Below are 19,418 nucleotides of genomic sequence, written 5' to 3' on the forward strand. Positions count from 1 at the left end.
GGGAACATTTGTTTTCGATAAACACAAAATCTACCAGGGAATTGTGAATTTTGAGAACGAAATATCAGTCCTGGAGGAGATTTAAGCAGATTTCTCCCATAAGATCTATTACAAAAGTCCTTATTTGTGTGTGCTATTGATTTAGGAAAAGTATTACAACGACGGTTGTCTTTACGGCGTTGTCTCAACTTCGTAAGAGGGTAAAATTCCAAAGTGCTTGTAAAAAACAAACAACTTTGTCTTTGAGAATGTAGAGGATTTTTAAGAAGAAGTAAATTGCAGAGTGATTTTGCGTTGGTTACCTAGATTACCGGTCACCTCTGAAGTCTATCAGTAGTGGCTGGTTGCCTAGGGAAGAGTGCATGCTTACAAGCTGTTCGCTGCTCAGCTCAGAAGCTGGCAGGATCCGGCCTGCGTTGCGGTCTTCTGATGCCGCAGAGGTAAAGCTTCTTCTGTTTGCACGGTGGGAGAGCGCACAGTTCAGACCAGGGTAACGGTCAATCACGTCAACCCCTTTAAACATAGATAATGCTGGAATGTATGACTACATATTACGCAAAATGTTCTTTACGCTAATTTTCTGATGTAAAATCCAGTTCCGGTTCTGACTTTGGCTCAATAAACTGCACGCGTGACTCCGTCCTCACAGGGTGTCTCTAACTAATGCGGCACAACCTCATCAATTTTGGGGAGTGTTGGCACCGAGACACAACACTTTACAAACGCCGGCAGGTTCTTTCGTCCCTGGTTGGGTTTTTAGGATCCTGCGGCTGAGAAAGTCTGGAGGACAATAATTTGTTCCATTGTACTGAGAACTGTAAGTGTTGGCACCGGCATCTCTCACGGGCCGGCCTCCCTCCACTAACGATCCCAATGCCTCCCGCTCGCCAACGTAGACAGTTGAACGCTCGTTTATTGCAACGGTCAACGACATATCCCCCCCCTCTGTCCTTGCCAAAAAAAAAAGTTTGAAAGGAGAAAGACTTAGATGATCATCCCCGGCAGGAGGGGTTAACGGAGCTGCATGCAGGAAATCTCTCACATCCTGAGTCCCCTGTAAGTGTATGTTATGGTGCTGGTCTCCGCAGCCAGCTGATGAACACTGCGCCTCAGTCAGGGGAAAATGTCAGAGGGGCTGAAGGCAGAAGCCGGCTCCTCGCGCTCCTCGCTCCCGCTGCAGACATCGGTGCTGCTCATGTGTCTCAGCTGGGTTTTCGTTTCTTCCACGACACAAGGTAAGACTTCCATACTTTCCTCGCAGACGGTTCCATTTCTTTCTTTTCTTTTTTTTTAATTTATTTTTTTTTTACTTGCTGCCTTTTGGGCAACTTCACCGCATAGTTTGGCACCGCGTCGTCCTGCTGATTTGCGCTCACGGTTCCCATTGTTCTCCTCTCGTCAGATGCTCGCTACCTGCGATGCGATCCAATTCGATCCCCGCTTACGCAGTGTGGGTACCACAAGTCCCAGCATGCCCTGTCAGAGCCAAGCTTTAAAATAATTAAATAAATAACACTCAAACAAAGTGGAAAAAAAAAAACACAAATGCAAACTCTAGTTTAATTCATTCAGCCTGAAAAGTATATGTAACCACTGGAGGGCGCCATTAAATCTTGCACTAAAATCCAGAGGCAGCAGAGCCGAGTTTGTCATTTTGGTGGGATAAGTTGAAGTAAACTTGTAGCTCAGCTACATCTGAGCTGAATTTGTCATTTAACCCTTCTGGTGTTCAGTGATAACTCTGATAATGGAGTTCTATCGAAAGCCGCAGATGAGATGTTCGCGCAACCAACTCAGCTCTGCTACATCAGACAATTTCATATGTATACATATATATGCGTGTGTACATATTGATATATTTCAATGAGTCACTGAAAGACAAGACGTCTACACTGTTATCGCCAGTAGACTCACAATCTGACTTCCTTGTAGCAGCTAGTGAAGGGTTAAACTTAGACCAAATTATACATCCAAAACTACAATCACATTAAAGGATTTCATGAGAATTAGGTTTAATTACCGAGTAAAGTTTTGTAACTTTATAACTTACTTTGTGTTTCAGTTTTTACACTTTTCCTGCTTGTTGTCACTGAATAGAAACTTTATATATATTCTGGACCGTGAAGAAGGCGGGTTCTACCGCTGAAACGCGTAGTCCTATCTGCACGACTTTCCTGCGTTATTGCTGTTTTGAACTGCTTGGACCATTGCATTTTAATGGATTTATGAATAAAAAGAAAAAATGTTTTAACAGCATCCTGGATTGCTCACGTTATTGCTGGACTTTGCTTTGTCGTTGTTCATATATATATATATATATATTCTGAGACTGACAACCCATATAGACCTAGTGTTACTCAAAGCTGGGGGTTTGTTACAACTCTTTCCAGTGTAGCCAAATACTCTCCCAGGTAAACAAATAATTCCTCTCTTCCTCCTGCTACAATATATCCATGTAGGTAAAGTGTATCAATCTGGGATTATTAAATGGCTGGTAGAGCCCAAATTTATAGTAATTAACCACTTTCCCCAATCACAAGTACAGCTATATGGCCACGCAATATCATTCTCTCCCCATGACAGTTCGCTTAATCATTCCAGCCAGCCAGCGATCGATCAGCTGCCAATCATACATCTACTCTGCAGCAGCCACTATGGGCAAAATGCGGTATTGCATGTTGGCCAGCCAAATGACTGGCTGCAGTGTAAGGACGGGCTGCTCATACACTGGAAGTAAAATCGTTGATTGGTTATTAGGCCAGCAGTTCACTGGCAGAGACAGACAGGCGAGAACGGCCCCTGTGTAAGAACGGTATATGGGCCCTTTGCAGTCCAATAGCTCATCCCACCGAAATCAGAGGGTTTGGCCAACTTTTATGGAATGGATGAAAGTCTGATGAGGGACTCAGCTCTATAAGGATCATACGCACCAATAGGCTGTATTGGAGCCTCCTCCAATAGAAAAGCAGTTTTCTCATGTGAGGCTTTCTATTGGAGGAGGCTGGTGGACAGGTCCGGTCACATGTTCCTCCGCCAGCGGCCATTGTATGGACTGGAGAGCTGTGCCGTCTATCAGGAAAACTGCACTAACCAGTGCAGGAGGACAAGCGGTCATATCTGTGTAATGGGAAGTGCCACAAAATCATGTCCCCAACACATCTGATAAAGGAAAGATCATGTGGCCGACGCCGTTACCGCATTCTGCAGCCAGCAGCAGACATTGTAATACAGCGGCTATAGGAGGCAAACGGTGCCAAATTTTTTATTAAACCTAATTGCAAAAATGATTTTTAGCTGCAACTGCATGCAAGTAAGCAAGAAAAAAAAAATGTCCGCAAAGGTTTACAAGCCCCTTTAACCCCTTAGTGACTGAGCCAATTTGCAACTTAATGTCCAGGCCAATTTTTACAATTCTGACCACTGTCCCTTTATGAGGTTATAACTCTGGAACGCTTCAACGGATCCCACTGATTCTGAGACTGTTTTTTTCGTGACATATTGTACTTTATGTTAGCGGTAAAATTTCTTCGATATGACTTGCATTTGTTTATGAAAAAAAAAACGAAATATGGCGAAAATTTTTAAAATTTTGCAATTTTCAAACTTAATTTTTATGCCCTTAAATCAGAGAGATATGCCACAAAAAATACTTAATAAATTACGTTTCCCACATGTCTACGTTACAGCAGCACAATTTTTGAACCAAAATTTTTTTTTGTTAGGAAGTTATAAGGGTTAAAAATTGACCAACGATTTCTCACTTTTACAACAAAATTTACAAAACCATTTTTTTTAGGGACCACATCACATTTGAAGTCACTTTGAGAGGTCAATATGACAGAAAATACCCAAAAGTGACACCATTCTAAAAACTGCACCCCTCAAGGTGCTCAAAACCACATTCTAGAAGTTTATTAACCCTTTACATGCTTCCGAGGAACTAAATCAATGTGGAAGGAAAAAAATGAACATTTAACTTTTTTTTTTACAAACATTTTACTTCAGAACCAATTTTTTTATTTTCACAAGTGTGAGAAAATGAACCACAAAATTTGTTGTGCAATTTCTCCTGAATACGCCAATACCTCATATGTGGGGGTAAACCACTGTTTTGGCGCACGGCAGGGCTTGGAAAGGAAGCAGCGCCATTTGACCTTTTCAATGCAGAATTGGCTGGAATTGAGATCGGACGCCATGTTGTGTTCAGAGAGTCCCTGATGTGCCCAAACAGTGGAAACCCCCCACAAATGACACCATTATGGAAACGTGACCCCTTAAGGAACTTATCTAGATGTGTGGTGAGCATTTTGAACCTCCAAGTACTTCACAGAAGTTTATAATGTAGAGCCGTAAAAATAAAAAATAATTTTTTTTCCACAAAAATGATATTTTCACCCCCAAATTTTTATTTCTACAAGGGTAACAGGAGAAATTAGACCACGAAAGTTGTTGTGCAATTTGTCCTGAATATGCCCATACCCCATATGTGGAGGTAAACCACTGTTTGTGAGCATGCCAGAGCTCAGAAGAGAAGGAGCACCATTTGACTTTTTCAATGCAGAATTGGCTGGAATTGAGATCAGACGCCATGTTGCGTTTGGAGAGCACCTGATGTGCCCAAACAGTGAAAACCCCCCACAAGTGACACCATTTTGGAAACTAGACCCCTTAAGGAACTTATCTAGATGTGTGGTGAGCACTTTGAACCAACAAGTGCTTCACAGAAGTTTTCAGCGCAGAGCAGCGAAAATAAAAAACCTTTTTTTTTGCTCAAAAATGATATTTTAGCCCGCTAATTTTTATTTCCACAAGGCTAACAGGAGAAATTGGACCACAAAAGTTGTTGTGCAATTTGTCCTGATTATACTGATACCTCATATGTGGGGGGGGAACCACTGTTTGGGTGCATGGGAGAGCTCGGAAGGGAAGGAGCACCATTTAGGAATGCAGACTTTGATGGAATGTTCTGCGGGCGTCATGTTGCAGAACCCCTGATGTGCCTAAACAGTAGAAACCCCCCACAAGTGACCCCATTTTGGAAACTAGACCACCCAAAGGAGCTTATCTAGATGTGTGGTGAGCACTTTGAACCCCCAAGTGCTTCAAAGAAGTTTTTTTTCCACAAAAGTGATTTTTTTAGCCCACAATTTTTTTTATTTTCCCAAGGGTGACAGGAGAAATTAGACCACCAAAGTTGGTGTGCAATTTGTCGCACACGTCTGGGCTTGAAAGGGAGGGAGCATCATTTTACTCTTTGAACGCAAAATTGGCTGGAATCAATGGTGGCACCATGTCACATTTGGAGACGCCCTGATGTGCCAAAATAGTGAAAACCCCTCAATTCTAGCTCCAACCCTAACCCCAACACACCCCTAACCCTAATCCCAACCCTAACCCCAATCCTAATCCCTAACCCTAATCCCAACACTAACCCTAATTCTAACCTTAACCCTAATTCTAACCCTACCCCTAATTCCAACCCTATTTCTAACCCTAACCCTAACTCTAATGGAAAAATGAAAATAAATATATTTTCTTTATTTCATTATATTTCCCTAACTAAGGGGGTGATAAAGGGGGAAGTTATTTAGTATTTTCTTTTATTTTGATCACTTTAATAGGGTTTATCACAGTGATCAAAATGTACATTGAATGAATGAATGAATGGAATCTGCCAGCATGCAGATTTGGAGGGTGCACTGTGCATGCGCCCACCATTTTCTTCCCGGACAAAGATGGTGGCGCCCACCGGAGGATGCCTGAGGACCACTGGGAGGTACCGGGGGGGATCAGGGACCCTATTTCTCTCTCCTCTCCTTTCTCACATCAGAAGAGAGGGAAATTAAATGAAAAATTGCGGCTTTTTTTTTTTGCATTCGCCGTCATACGGTTAATAACGGCGATCGCAAAAGCGGGGTCGGTAAAAACTGACCCCAATCATGTTCTCTGAGGTCTCAGCAGAGACCCTGGAGAAAATCCGACTCTGGGGGGCACTATACACTTTTTTCACAGCGTCGTGAATTCACGGCGCTGTGGTTTAAGTACCCTTAACTACCGCCGTTCAAAGGCATATTGGCGGTTGTTAAGGGGTTAAGAAAAGTGGCCCCCATGATGTAACATAAAACTGTTTGACCAAGGGATCCAGTTTTGGACTCCGCATTTTAAAAAAAAACGATCAACCCGCAGAGCGAGCAGTTGTAAAGTTGTTTATTTTACAAGCATTTTGCAATTTTACCTATTAAAGATGTGGAGAATAACCAGGATCGGACTGGCCCATAGGGTAACAGGGGAATCCCCTGGTGGGCCCCTGTACAGATTTGGGCCCCCAACCCCACTGTATGGGCAGTACTTGGCATAATTCACTTGATTAACTCTGTATAGAAAAAAGCAGCATCTTATTCATTAACCAAACTACCCAATTTATTATTATATAGAGAGATAGGTAAATGTGTGAACGAGTGCAGTGTAATATTTGTATGCTGGTGAAAAGTGGGCCCCCAAAGTCATTGTTACTGGTGGGCCCTTGGCACCCCAGTCCGACACTGAGAATAACCCCTGTAATCTACGTACAACCTCAAAGTCATCTATTTCCCTCTTCCCTCAGTGTCGAATTTTCATTTTTGCACTTTATCCCTTTTTTTATTTTTCCATTGATATAGTTGCATAAGGCATTGGTTTTTTTTTGTGGCACAGATTGTAGTGTGACACCAGTCATTTTACCAATGGTGAAAAGAATGAAGTGTCATGAAATGATTAAAAAAAAAAAGTTGCCCCGTTGCTCTTTGGGTTTTTGTTTTTGTTTATTTTGTGGTAAAAAAAAGACCTGGATTACGATTACGACGACGAGAGAAAACTTGTAGGTTTTATTTAACATTAAATAAAAGATTCGGAACTTTCATAAAAAAAAAAAAAAAATTTGCGTGTGTCGACATTTTTTTTTTCTGTCGCTGGAGCTGTTTGAGGGTTTGGTTTTTTTGAGTCTCGAGCTGATGTTTTTAAGGTTACTGTTTTGGAGCAGATGCAATGTTTTGATTGTATTTTTTTTTTTTGAGGAGATGCAATAACTGAAGAACGGTGGTGCAATTTTTTGGGACTTTTATGGACACAGAAATACTGAGTGTTAGAGATGAGTGAATAAATTCATTGCACATAGACTAGTGATGAGCGAATATGCTCCGATAAGGTGTTATCTCAGCATGCTTGGGTGCTAACCGAGTGTCTTCAGCGCGCTCGAAAAATATGTTTGAGTCCCCGCAGCTGCATGTCTCATGGCTGTTTGACAACCGCAACACATGCAGTGATGTCCTGTTTGTTAGGCAATCCCTGCATGTGTGGAGGCTGTCGAACAGCCACGAGATATGCAGCTGCGGGGACTCAAACATATTTTTCGAGCATGCTGAAGACACTTGGTTAGCACCCAAGCATGCTGAGATAACACCTTATCCGAGTGCATTCACTCATCATTAAGGCCGGTTTCACATTAGCGTTTACGGCTGCAGCGTCGGGCTGCACACGGCCGCCGCTAAGCCCTGCCCCCTGCCGCGCCTCCGCCGGTAGCTCCGCCTCCGCCAAACGCAACCTGTCGCAATTTGGTTGCGCTCGGCGCACCGTCAAAAGGATGCAGGCGCCGCCAAACGCATACTGCGCACGGCCTGCGTCCTCAGTGATAAAGATAGGGGACGCATGACGCATGAAGCGTCATGCGCCCGTAGGCGGAGCTACCGGCGGAGGCGCGGCAGGGGGCGGGGCTTAGCGGCGGCCGTGCGCAGCCCGACGCTGCGGCCGTAAGCGCTAATGTGAAACCGGCCTAACACAGATCTATCGACCAGCTGGACGGGAGCCCTGCGATCCACCTCCTATCTGCACACATCCATGGCTCCTCTTTTGATTACCCGACGTTGCATGATGCATTAAAGCTCAGACAGTTAATCTAAAGAGGGGCTGTGGATGCCTTATGGTGGGCTCCTGTCCAGTGGCCATGGAAAATTATTTTATTTATTTATTATTTATTTTATTTTAATTTAGTTTTTTAACTTTTTTTAATTTGATTACTTTTAACATGGGACAAGGAAATGATTCAAGTTACCTGGCAGTCAATGGTCGCCTGTACGGATGCACAGACAAGATAATGCCACTTAAATGCAGCCATCAAAGCTGCGGTCGCTGTTGCTGGAGTCAGTTGCCGTCTGTATAACACAGCCAGCGCCCACTGTGCATAGTGCAGGCTCAGCTCCTGAGCCCGATTCATACACCCTTATTATGATGTAATAGTATGTGATGTATTGCGAACGGGGTTTAATCTTTTTTTTTTTTATTTTGGATGTTGACTTTTTGTGATAGCAGCAAGCAGAGATCTTGAAAACGGTCAGAAATTGTTTTGCGAGTTTTGTTAGAAGATGGCAGAACGTTTCATTACCCAATGATTCAGCTTCGTTTAGATAAAACCCCCTTTAATTAATCTTGCTAATTCGGTTCTTAATTATTGGCACTCAGGTATATAACTCGTACACGTGCGCCATTGTAATATATTTATAACTACTCCTCGTTTTACACCCTGCGGTTAATTTAGAACTAGTGCGCTCCATTAAACTAATAAGTCAGCTGAGCTAGCGGATAAGCCAAGCAAGAAATGTACTGTACACGGCGGTGATCGCTGTACCGCAGGTATCTGCTGCGAGCGGCCGGAGGGGCTGGCTGAGCCTAATAAATGGGTATAAAGCCCTATGGTATAAATACTTCATATGTAAGCGGCAGGACCAGCGGGCTCAGCAGCTAATAATAATACTGGTGGGGGGCAATGACTTATTACAGGCGTCCCAGTACAGAATTCCTCAGTTATTTGCATAAAATGGTAATTCTGGAATCTAATATGTTATTTATAGGGAACTAACATTCATAGGATCATGCATTAATAATAATATCTGGTTATCGGGGAGGGTCTGATTTAAGTACAGCTTTATTGTATCAATGTGAGTTATAGTAATTAGTTATAAAAAGTTCTGTAATTTTCTATTATGTTTTGTGTGTGCATTCAGGATTACTGCTGGCAGTTGGTGAATGGAAGCATTGTTCACTACTCTGAGGCTTGGGTCACACCAGCGTATGTTCTCTCACCCGAGAGATTCGAGTCGATCATGCTAAAACACACTCTGATCAGAGCGTATTCTGATTTTCTCAAAAGAGGAGAAGATGGGGAGAAAAAAAAATCTTCTCCATTCTCAGTCTGTGGAAATCATACTGCACTCAGATGGCATCCGAATGCAGCCTGATTCTTTCAACAGACTCATTGACCTGCGTGGTCGATTGCGACCATGAGTCAGATCATAATCGTGTATCAATCTATTGGTCTTCCTGTTTGCCTTGTTCCTACTATCTTCCGACCATTATGTCCATAAAAAAAATCTGCACATAGACAGATGATAACTAGGCCATTCTTGCACAATACTATTTTCTTATATTTTATTCAGAACAGAAATTAACCACTTCTTTAACAACTTTAACACCAGTGATTGCTCTTGTCGTATGATCCAAAGTAGGCAAGTCGTAGCTTGGTGATCCTTGCCTAGAGTAACATGCTTGATTTGATTAAAATTGATTCGTACTTGCTATGATCTGTGGTGATAATCATTTTGGTCATTTTTCGCAGATGAGCGGATGAGCGGTCAGCGGAAAATCGAGGAGACATGTCCAATTTTGATCCAGGCATCGGATCAAAGTTCACAAAGCAAGTCTATGGGTCAGTGAAAAAAAACGGACCGCACTCAGATGACATCCAAGTGCGGTTTGATTTTCACAGACTGTCACATAGGAGAAAGTGGAGAAGCTTTTATTTTGCTTGTTTCCACGTACAAGAAAAACTGATGACACGCAGACCAAGCTCTGATAAAAAAAAAAGGGGCAGTTTTTCTCGTACATAGAAAATACTGACGTGTGAATGAGGCCTAATTGTGTTTGATAGATGATCAGCACCTTCTATCTAGATATCACATATATCTATTGTTTATTGTGAGCCTTCTGGGAGCTTTCCGATGTACTGATATAATTATGCTTTTATTCTAATGACTGCCACTTAGAGAACTTTTCTGATCCATGTGAAAAGTAATAAATGAGCATTAGCCCAGTTGGGGATTGTCTAAGGTCACACAGATTTCAGAATATCTGCGCTGAAGGTTATTCAGACTTCATTTTCGTCTGTTGGGCACACATTCTCTTTATCACAGCTGGGTGTATACCGTGAGAACAGAGAGTGATTATTATAAGTATACATTGTAATTCTTGAACAGTCTATGAAATTATAGCCACCTAACTAGAAATAGTGGGGTGCAGAATATTACTGGACACGTTATTTTCTTTGTAACCTTTAGGCTGAATTGCTCGGAATGTTTTAGTATTTTCTATACATAGATCGTATAATGACACGGTTCTGCCAAAATTGTTCCTATTTGTAGCAAAAAAATAATACTCTGCCCCTCTGGAGAACAACAAGCAGTGGTGTTGTAGGGAAGGTGACCTGATGGACGGACGGACTAGTCAGAGTGAAGAAAGATAGGTTTGCACAGTGTAGGTAGGAGACAGTGATTACAGTGGGGAAACAACTAGAAAAGTGTAGTGGACGTGCAGTACCTTGGGATGACCATTAGATGGCAGGGTGGAGTGTGAGCAAAGGACTTTACAGCAGCTTAGGGCTTTAGAAACCGTTGGTCATGGGGGGCGTGGTGACAGTTAGTGACAGTTTCAAGGAACCGGGGAAGTTATAAATACTGAGGGAGGGTTCCAGAAGGTTCCAGTCCCTAGGGGGAGCCCAGGTGACAGGAGGACTTCGCCAGTCTGTGTGTCCTGAGGAGAATCCGACCAAGGGGACTGAGGAGAGGAAACGTCAGGGGGTGGTCCTGACAGAAAGATACCGCAGAAGAGACGAGGCAGTGAGTGCCATATACCGTATTTGACACGACGACTGACCAGTGAAAGCGCTGTTGGTTATTGGGCCTAGGGAAATCTGTTCAGGTACATTAGTTGTAATGGCATGTCGCCGTAGGCTTGTGTGCCTGGACCGACTTTGGCCCAATGCCCGCCTTGATAGATTTCGCCTTGAACTAGGGGCAAATATTGAGTGTAGGTCCCCCGTCTGCAGGTGTGGCTGCTGCTGCTGCTGAGGTGGCGGCTGCTGCTGCTGAGGTGGCGGCTGCTGCTGAGGTGGCGGCTGCTGCTGAGGTGGCTGCTGCTGCTGAGGTGGCTGCTGCTGCTGAGGTGGTTGCTGCTGCTGAGGTGGTTGCTGCTGCTGAGGTGGTTGCTGCTGCTGCTGAGGTGGTTGCTGCTGCTGCTGAGGTGGTTGCTGCTGCTGCTGAGGTGGTTGCTGCTGCTGCTGAGGTGGTTGCTGCTGCTGCTGAGGTGGCTGCTGCTGCTGAGGTGGCTGCTGCTGCTGAGGTGGCTGCTGCTGCTGCTCTTCGTTGTCAGTGCTCGTCCTTGCAGGAGGACTGGTGGCGGCAGTGATGGTCCAGGTTTGCAGAGTGGTGGTGGCAGGGCTACTACATGTTGTTGTAGCGGCAGGGCTGTTCCATGTTTGCCTAGTGGTGGCTGAGCTCCACGCATGCATGGGAGTGGCGGTGGTGCTCCAGACAGGAGCAGCGCTTGCCACGGTGGTGTCGGTGAAGTGACCAGCTGCACTCAGACTTGTGGTGGTGTAACGGTGGGTGTCCTGGCTTTGAATAGAGGTGTCCGTGCAGTGGTATGCAGCACAAGTCGGTAGTGAGGTGAAGCGAGTCAATGGTGGCACAGGTGGAAAGGACACCACTGACTGCTGACCGTACCGATTATGCTGCATAGCCTGCAAGAAAGCATTGTTGCAGGCCTGCAGCACATTCAGCTGTTGATCAGGACTAAGGTGTTCAGCCATGCCCTTTTCAATCTTACTAAAAAAATGGTGTGCTGGTCTGTTGAGGTCTGCCTCCAGACGGTCAAGGCGCTGTTCTACAGAATTGAAGCGGTGTTCAAAGTGGTTAAAACCACGTTCCATGAGTGCAAAACCGCTTTCAACTCTGTCGGACAGTGACTTGAGGCTGGAATTAAATGTCTCGCTCAAATGCATAAACTCGGGCAAGACATTCCTGTCCAAGGCCCTCTGCCGCTGGCGGGTAGTGCCCGCATAACCAGTGGCAGAGACCTGGGACAGGGGAACACCTGATGGCCCAGCTTCCTGGTCACCAGCTGTGTGTGTGGTTGACCTGCAAGGTGCTTCCTGGCTGTCGGATGGCTGGGACGGGTCAGAGGACGTCCGAGGAAGGACCGCTCCAGGGCCAGGTTGCAGGGTGCTGCTCCAAGTGCTGTTGAAGAAAGGAAAATCATTACTACCATGCCTTTACAAGAAGCATCAGCTGTGGATTAGAAAAACACAGATTAATAAAAATAAAAACCCAAAATTTATAATACTTACGATCTCGTGGCAAGGACCGGTCTTAGGAACTGCAACGCGTGATAGTGACGGTATCTAGTTCTGGTCCTTGACGCAGATCCACTGCGAACCTGGCCCTCAGCACGAACATCACTGTTGAAGCGGTCCTTGATCGAACGCCAACGTGTTCGGACTTTGTCCACTGTTGATAAAAAAAAAACAGTGCCGTCAAGGACAACAGTCACTGCGGCACAATGTAGCAATACAATACTCAAAGCAGTCACTGTAGACCCCGATGACACTGTTGGGTTTCCTGCTAGAATACACCTAACACGAAACCCAACAGTGCCGTCAAGGACAACAGTCACTGCGGCACAATGTAGCAATACAATACTCAAAGCAGTCACTGTAGACCCCGATGACACTGTTGGGTTTCCTGCTAGAATACACCTAGCACGAAACCCAACAGTGCCGTCAAGGACAACAGTCACTGCGGCACAATGTAGCAATACAATACTCAAAGCAGTCACTGTAGACCCCGATGACACTGTTGGGTTTCCTGCTAGAATACACCTAGCACGAAACCCAACAGTGCCGTCAAGGACAACAGTCACTGCGGCACAATGTAGCAATACAATACTCAAAGCAGTCACTGTAGACCCCGATGACACTGTTGGGTTTCCTGCTAGAATATGCCTAGCACGAAACCCAACAGTGCCATCAAGGACAACAGTCACTGCGGCACAATACAGAGCAGGGAAATACTCACTAAACGCCTTTTTGGAGGATGCTGTGGCGCTGTCCCAGCCATCCATCAACGCTGCGGCCACCTCATTCCATAGCCGCCGGGTCACCACAATGTCCTTGTGCAGCCGGTCACGGCTGTCCCACAACGGCGAACGCTCCTTGACCAGGCTGATGAGCTGCTCATTATCCAGATACACGTCTTCATCTCGTTGTGGAACCTAGACAAAACACATTCATTAGAATAATCCAATTTAAATTGAATAAAAAGTTACAAAAAAAGAAACATAAAAAAGAGTAAAAATAGAAGATAAAAAATAAAGAACATTACAAATCATTTGATACTTACATTCCGTATCACCACCGGGACTTGGCTTCGCTGCTCCTGCTCTTCGCCCTCACTAGTCCCGTCCACAGAAGAGGATGATGACGATGTCTTAAAAAAGTTGAAAAAAACGTAAGAGATTTGGAGAAGCAGCAGATATACTTACCAGATGCACAAAAATAATCACCTCACGGTCTGCTTGCGCCAATTCCTGCCGCGATGGGGAATACTCTGATTCTGAAGACATACTGCATGTAAAAATAATAAAAATCATTAGTACATACATAATTTAAAAGGACAGGCATATAATGTAATATACTCACATTCTTCGCTGATATAATGGGTTCTTGGTTGACTGTCTGCTCTTCAATCTGTCAGTGTAGTAGTGGCAGAGTTTTGGCAGGCACCTCCTTTATATAGACTTTTTTTTTTTGACTTTAGAAGATTATAACTAGGACAACAAGTGGACACCACCAAAAAAACGCAGCGCTAAAAAAACGCATACCTGCGCATGCCAGTGCGCACGTATGCGCATCCATAGGCTATAATGGCCATTTTTAGCGCAAAACGTGCGCATACGTGCGCATGCGCTTTTTTCAAGGGCCAAAAAATGCAACATGCTGCGTCTGGAAAATACCAACGCACACCCCAAAAAAACGCAGCGCATGAAAATCGCATACATGCGCTTACCAGCGCGCAGGTATGCGCACCCATGTTAAATATAGGGGAAAAAACGCATGCGCAGGTATGCGTTTTTTTCCAGCGCTAAAAAACGCAAATGTGAAACCAGCCTTACAGAAGCATCACATGATTTTTCGAACAGTGCCAATACTTTTGTCCACCCTCTTTTTTATGTTTGGTGTGGAATTATATCCAATTTGGCTTTAGGACAATTCTTTTTGTGTTTTTTCATTTAAGACAAATTAAATGAAGATAATAATACCAAAGAAATTGTGTTTGCAATCATTTTCAGGAAGAAACTGAGTATTATCTGACAGAATTGCAGGGGTGTCAATACTTTTGGCCACAACTGTAAGTGTAAGAAGAAGAACCGAGCTGGGGGTACCTCTTTTACACTGGGTACAGAACTGACAGGGCCATCTCCTCTGTTGTCTAGGGGAAAGCTTAGAGACCCAGGCCGACCTTTGCACTTTTTGGCAGGGGGTGTGGCTCGGTTTAATAGGAGAGAGCATGCGCGGAATTTTTATGACTTGGCGGGAAGAGACAGCGCACGGCAGGGAGATGTAAGTGCTCCGTCCCCTGAGCACCGGAGCAGTGAAGGCCCGCGCCGTGGCATTCACGCTAGCATTGCCAGAGACTGTGATCGAGAACGTGCTGAGCGTCAGCTGCCTCCCGAAAGGCAAAGTGACAGAGTCTCCGGGCCTGTAAGCTCCGAACGCTTGCTGCCTAAAAAAGACCGGGCCCGCTTTCAGGAACCCTGACACCCCGGTCCATACCAGTCAGGCCATGTTAAGCTCCGGCCAGACGCTAAACTTTATTCCTCTGCCAACCCTGCTTTCCCGGAACCTGAAACCCTCGACAGACAGCAAGGACTCGCCGCTCCCTCAGGACCCTGATCATCCACATCTGGAGGACCATGCCGGACTCACCGCACGCAAACCGTCGTTGGTGCCATCTTACTGCTCAAGGACATTCCACTCTGGGCGTCTCCTGGACCAGATAAGGTATACGTTTAAGAACTGCTTGTTGTTCTCCTTTCTACCTGCATTATACCCTACTATTGCATACCCATACCCTGCCTTACCCCTATTTACCATACTTCTCCCTGTGTGGAGTACAAGTCTGTTCATAGTAAAACTGTTAACCCTTGCTCTGCCTCCTGTCCGTTACTGCATCCTGCAACCTGCTCACATAAGGACCATTGCACTATTTGGAGTACTATGTAGGGCTAATTATACTGTTTGGGCTATGTAGTGGCTATGAGGGGGACAGTTATACTGTTTGGAGGGCTATGTAGTGGCTATGTGAGGGCCATTATATTGTTTGGAGGGTTATGTAAGAGGCCATTATACAGTGTGTAGGATTGTGTCGGGGTCCATCATACTGTGTGAATGGTTGTGTAGGGGCCATCATACTGTGTGGACGTGTGTGGGGATCATTATACTGTATGAAGGGCCATCATATTGTATGGAGGGATGGGTGGGGGCTTTCATATTGTGTTGGAAGGCTCATACTGTATCAGGGCCATCCTACTGTGTCTGGGGGACTGTGTCGGGGCCATCTAACTGTGTATGTAGGGGAGTGTGAGGACTGTCATACTGTGGGGCCCATCTTACTGTGAGGCAATAATATTGTGTTAGGGTGACTTAAAAAGAGAGAAGAGCCAGCACTGCCAGTGGTCAGAACGCATAACATGAGGTGCATATGCACATATCTTACTGCATTCAAAATGAGACATTTAGCAAAATATTGATCAATATATTGAGCCACCCCGCCACGCCAAGGCAATCTCATATGGGGGGTCCTACTCTACATTTTTATTATTCACTGTGCCATTGCGGCCTCCTAAATGTTTTAAAAGCAAGACCATATCAAATGCAATCCATACCTGAAGCATATCTGCATCACTCCCGTGCAGCCAGATGGAGCAGGTGCAGATGAAGGCCAACCAGGTCTGAACACAGACATCTCAGGTTTGACCTCCACACACTGCCTGACCAGCAAACACAGATGAAGGGCAATGCAGGCTCAGACATGGATGCAAAAATAAATAAAGCCTGGGGCAGGGCGGGGCTGCCGTGAGTGTGCACAGCAGCCTAGATCAATCACAATAAACACAGAAAAGATGGCGAACATGACCCAGCGTGCACGACAACAGTGGTGGTCAGCCACAAAACCAATTTGCAATAAAAAGAGAGAAGAGCCAGCACTGCCAGTGGTCAGAACGCATAACATGAGGTGCATATGCACATATCTTACTGCATTCAAAATGAGACATTTAGCAAAATATTGATCAATATATTGAGCCACCCCGCCACGCCAAGGCAATCTCATATGGGGGGTCCTACTCTACATTTTTATTTATTCACTGTGCCATTGCGGCCTCCTAAATGTTTTAAAAGCAAGACCATATCAAATGCAATCCATACCTGAAGCATATCTGCATCACTCCCGTGCAGCCAGATGGAGCAGGTGCAGATGAAGGCCAACCAGGTCTGAACACAGACATCTCAGGTTTGACCTCCACACACTGCCTGACCAGCAAACACAGATGAAGGGCAATGCAGGCTCAGACATGGATGCAAAAATAAATAAAGGCTGGGGCAGGGCGGGGCTGCCGTGAGTGTGCACAGCAGCCTAGATCAATCACAATAAACACAGAAAAGATGGCGAACATGACCCAGCGTACACGGCAACAGTGGTGGTCAGCCACAAAACCAATTTGCAATAAAAAGAGAGAAGAGCCAGCACTGCCAGTGGTCAGAACGCATAACATGAGGTGCATATGCACATATCTTACTGCATTCAAAATGAGACATTTAGCAAAATATTGATCAATATATTGAGCCACCCCGCCACGGCAATCTCATATGGGGGGTCCTACTCTACATTTTTATTTATTCACTGTGCCATTGCGGCCTCCTAAATGTTTTAAAAGCAAGACCATATCAAATGCAATCCATACCTGAAGCATATCTGCATCACTCCCGTGCAGCCAGATGGAGCAGGTGCAGATGAAGGCCAACCAGGTCTGAACACAGACATCTCAGGTTTGACCTCCACACACTGCCTGACCAGCAAACACAGATGAAGGGCAATGCAGGCTCAGACATGGATGCAAAAATAAATAAAGGCTGGGGCAGGGCGGGGCTGCCGTGAGTGTGCACAGCAGCCTAGATCAATCACAATAAACACAGAAAAGATGGCGAACATGACCCAGCGTGCACGGCAACAGTGGTGGTCAGCCACAAACCAATTTGCAATAAAAAGAGAGAAGAGCCATCACTGCCGGTGGTCAGAACGCATAACATGAGGTGCATATGCACATATCTTACTGCATTCAAAATGAGACATTTAGCAAAATACTGTGTTAGGGTGACTGTGGGGGCATCATACTGTGCTAGGGTCACTGTGGGGTACGATACTTTGTTGAGAAGGTACTGTTGGGTCATTTTACTGTGCGTGTGGAGAGTACTGTGGTACAATTTACTTTGGGGGTATGATATCGTGTTTGGGGGGCACTTTTTGGGCATCATAATTTATAAGGGCCATGAAAGGGGACTCTGTGTAGAAACCCTAGCGAAGCATTTCCATATTAATGTGATATTTGACAAGTGGTTGTTATAAAACGCAGGTGACAGCTCCTGCAATGCATTTTATTATCCCAATTGATTGATTGACATGGAGCTCATCAAATGATATACCCTGACCTTATGGATCCAAATCTTTCTCACGTCTGATCCTGCAAAAGACCCTATCCTAGAACACACCGCAGGGAAATAGTAATAATCGTTATTGCAGTGACACAAGGACTATGCACCCTACAGAGTGGCTACAGCTGGTTTTCGGCCCATATACCCTCCCATCTGGAGGCCGTCTGCTCCACAGATGTATATACAGCACAGCACCCACCGCCATGTGGACCTTACACAGGATTAAATACAAATGGCACCAGGGTGGGTGCACACCGGGCTACACGATTAGTCATGTCAGGTTTCATGTAACTACATGTCATTTATTAATGATGTCTTGTACGCTCTAGGTTAAAACCGGCAGTATGTCTAATGCATTTACCTGGTGCCGGATCCAAAAGATACAGGTCGCTTTCTCTGATTAATTTCTCATTAGTTATGCATCTTACAACAGCTCCGTTTAGTCTGTTTGTTATGTTTGCGAGCGCTCATTTCCTTTTCTTCTGGCTGTCTGCTTGCTGCAAAATTCCCAAAACTCACACCTCAGCTTATAGGGACATATGTTGTCCTAGTCTGTGCTGGCTGCTGGAGAAGGAGGCTCACCCTAGGCAGAACAAAGTGCCAAGGAGAGGCATCAGAAAATGACCTATGGTTTACTTCCTTTCTTTTCAACAGCTAACTATTGTGTATGGTGTTATCTGCCATTGTACAGGAGGAGGAGGAGGTGAGCTGTGACATCACCTATTGTGATTGGTGGATCCTGTGTTATCTACTGTATATAGAGGTGTTATGAGTCATTGTACCGCATGGGGAGGTGAGCTGTGATATCACCTATTGTGAAATGTGTATCATGCATACAGGATCCAGTTGGATCCAACACGTTAGGTGGGCTGCGCTGCTGGAGTACACAGATTCTTCACCAATGATGATATGATGTCAAAACTTCACCAGGTGAGCATTAACCAAGCGCTTAACCATTCTCCCTCCATATGGCATGACCTTATTGTTTGCTTTGTTCCACATCTGGATTTCTTCACATACTGTACTGTATATGGAGTTGTTACTTATCATTGCATTCCTGCCTGTGATGGTAATGAAACTGCTAAAAAGTCACCTGTACAGAACAGGAAGTACAAATTTAGCATTAGGCTTAGCGCCCTCTATGAATATTGCAAGATTTATGTTTTTTGTACTGTATAGAGATAGATAGATAGATAGATAGATAGATAGATAGATAGATAGATAGATAATAGATAGATGATATGTAAAGTTGAAAATAGAAATAAACAATATTAAGCATTTATAAAATACATTTAACAAAGCAAATCTTATTCACATAATATATCTTCATATAATGTCATTTTTACACTCCTCAATATTGAAATTATAACATCTAGAAGGATAAGTTGTGGGATTTTGCAATCACAGGATGGACACATATGTTAAATGAGCTGTTCCCTTTCAGTAAATAAATTACCATGGCTCCAGGTAATAATAAAGAAACAAACTGTGCTATACTCACCTTCCCCAGGTCCACCAACAAATCTGTACTGCTGCTCCTGGTGTATGGCATTGGCTGCAACGCTGA

The 19,418-nt window shown here is 44.6% G+C and overlaps 1 protein-coding gene across 1 annotated transcript in view; it reads left to right on the forward strand.

Annotated features, from left to right (window-relative positions):
• Window positions 1–905: 905 nt before the first annotated feature.
• The window catches only part of ADAM12 (ADAM metallopeptidase domain 12), a 771,113-nt gene continuing 752,600 nt past the window's right edge, over window positions 906–19,418 (forward strand). The window contains exon 1 of the mRNA XM_073552776.1: window positions 906–1,235. Within this exon, the coding sequence (XP_073408877.1) occupies window positions 1,124–1,235 (112 nt within the window). The 5' untranslated portion in view covers window positions 906–1,123. The remainder of the gene's footprint in view (window positions 1,236–19,418) is intronic.

This window comes from Dendrobates tinctorius, unplaced genomic scaffold (assembly GCF_039654945.1).
Source record: "Dendrobates tinctorius isolate UK_male_01 unplaced genomic scaffold, ASM3965494v1 ptg000196l, whole genome shotgun sequence".
Lineage (NCBI taxonomy): Eukaryota > Metazoa > Chordata > Amphibia > Anura > Dendrobatidae > Dendrobates > Dendrobates tinctorius.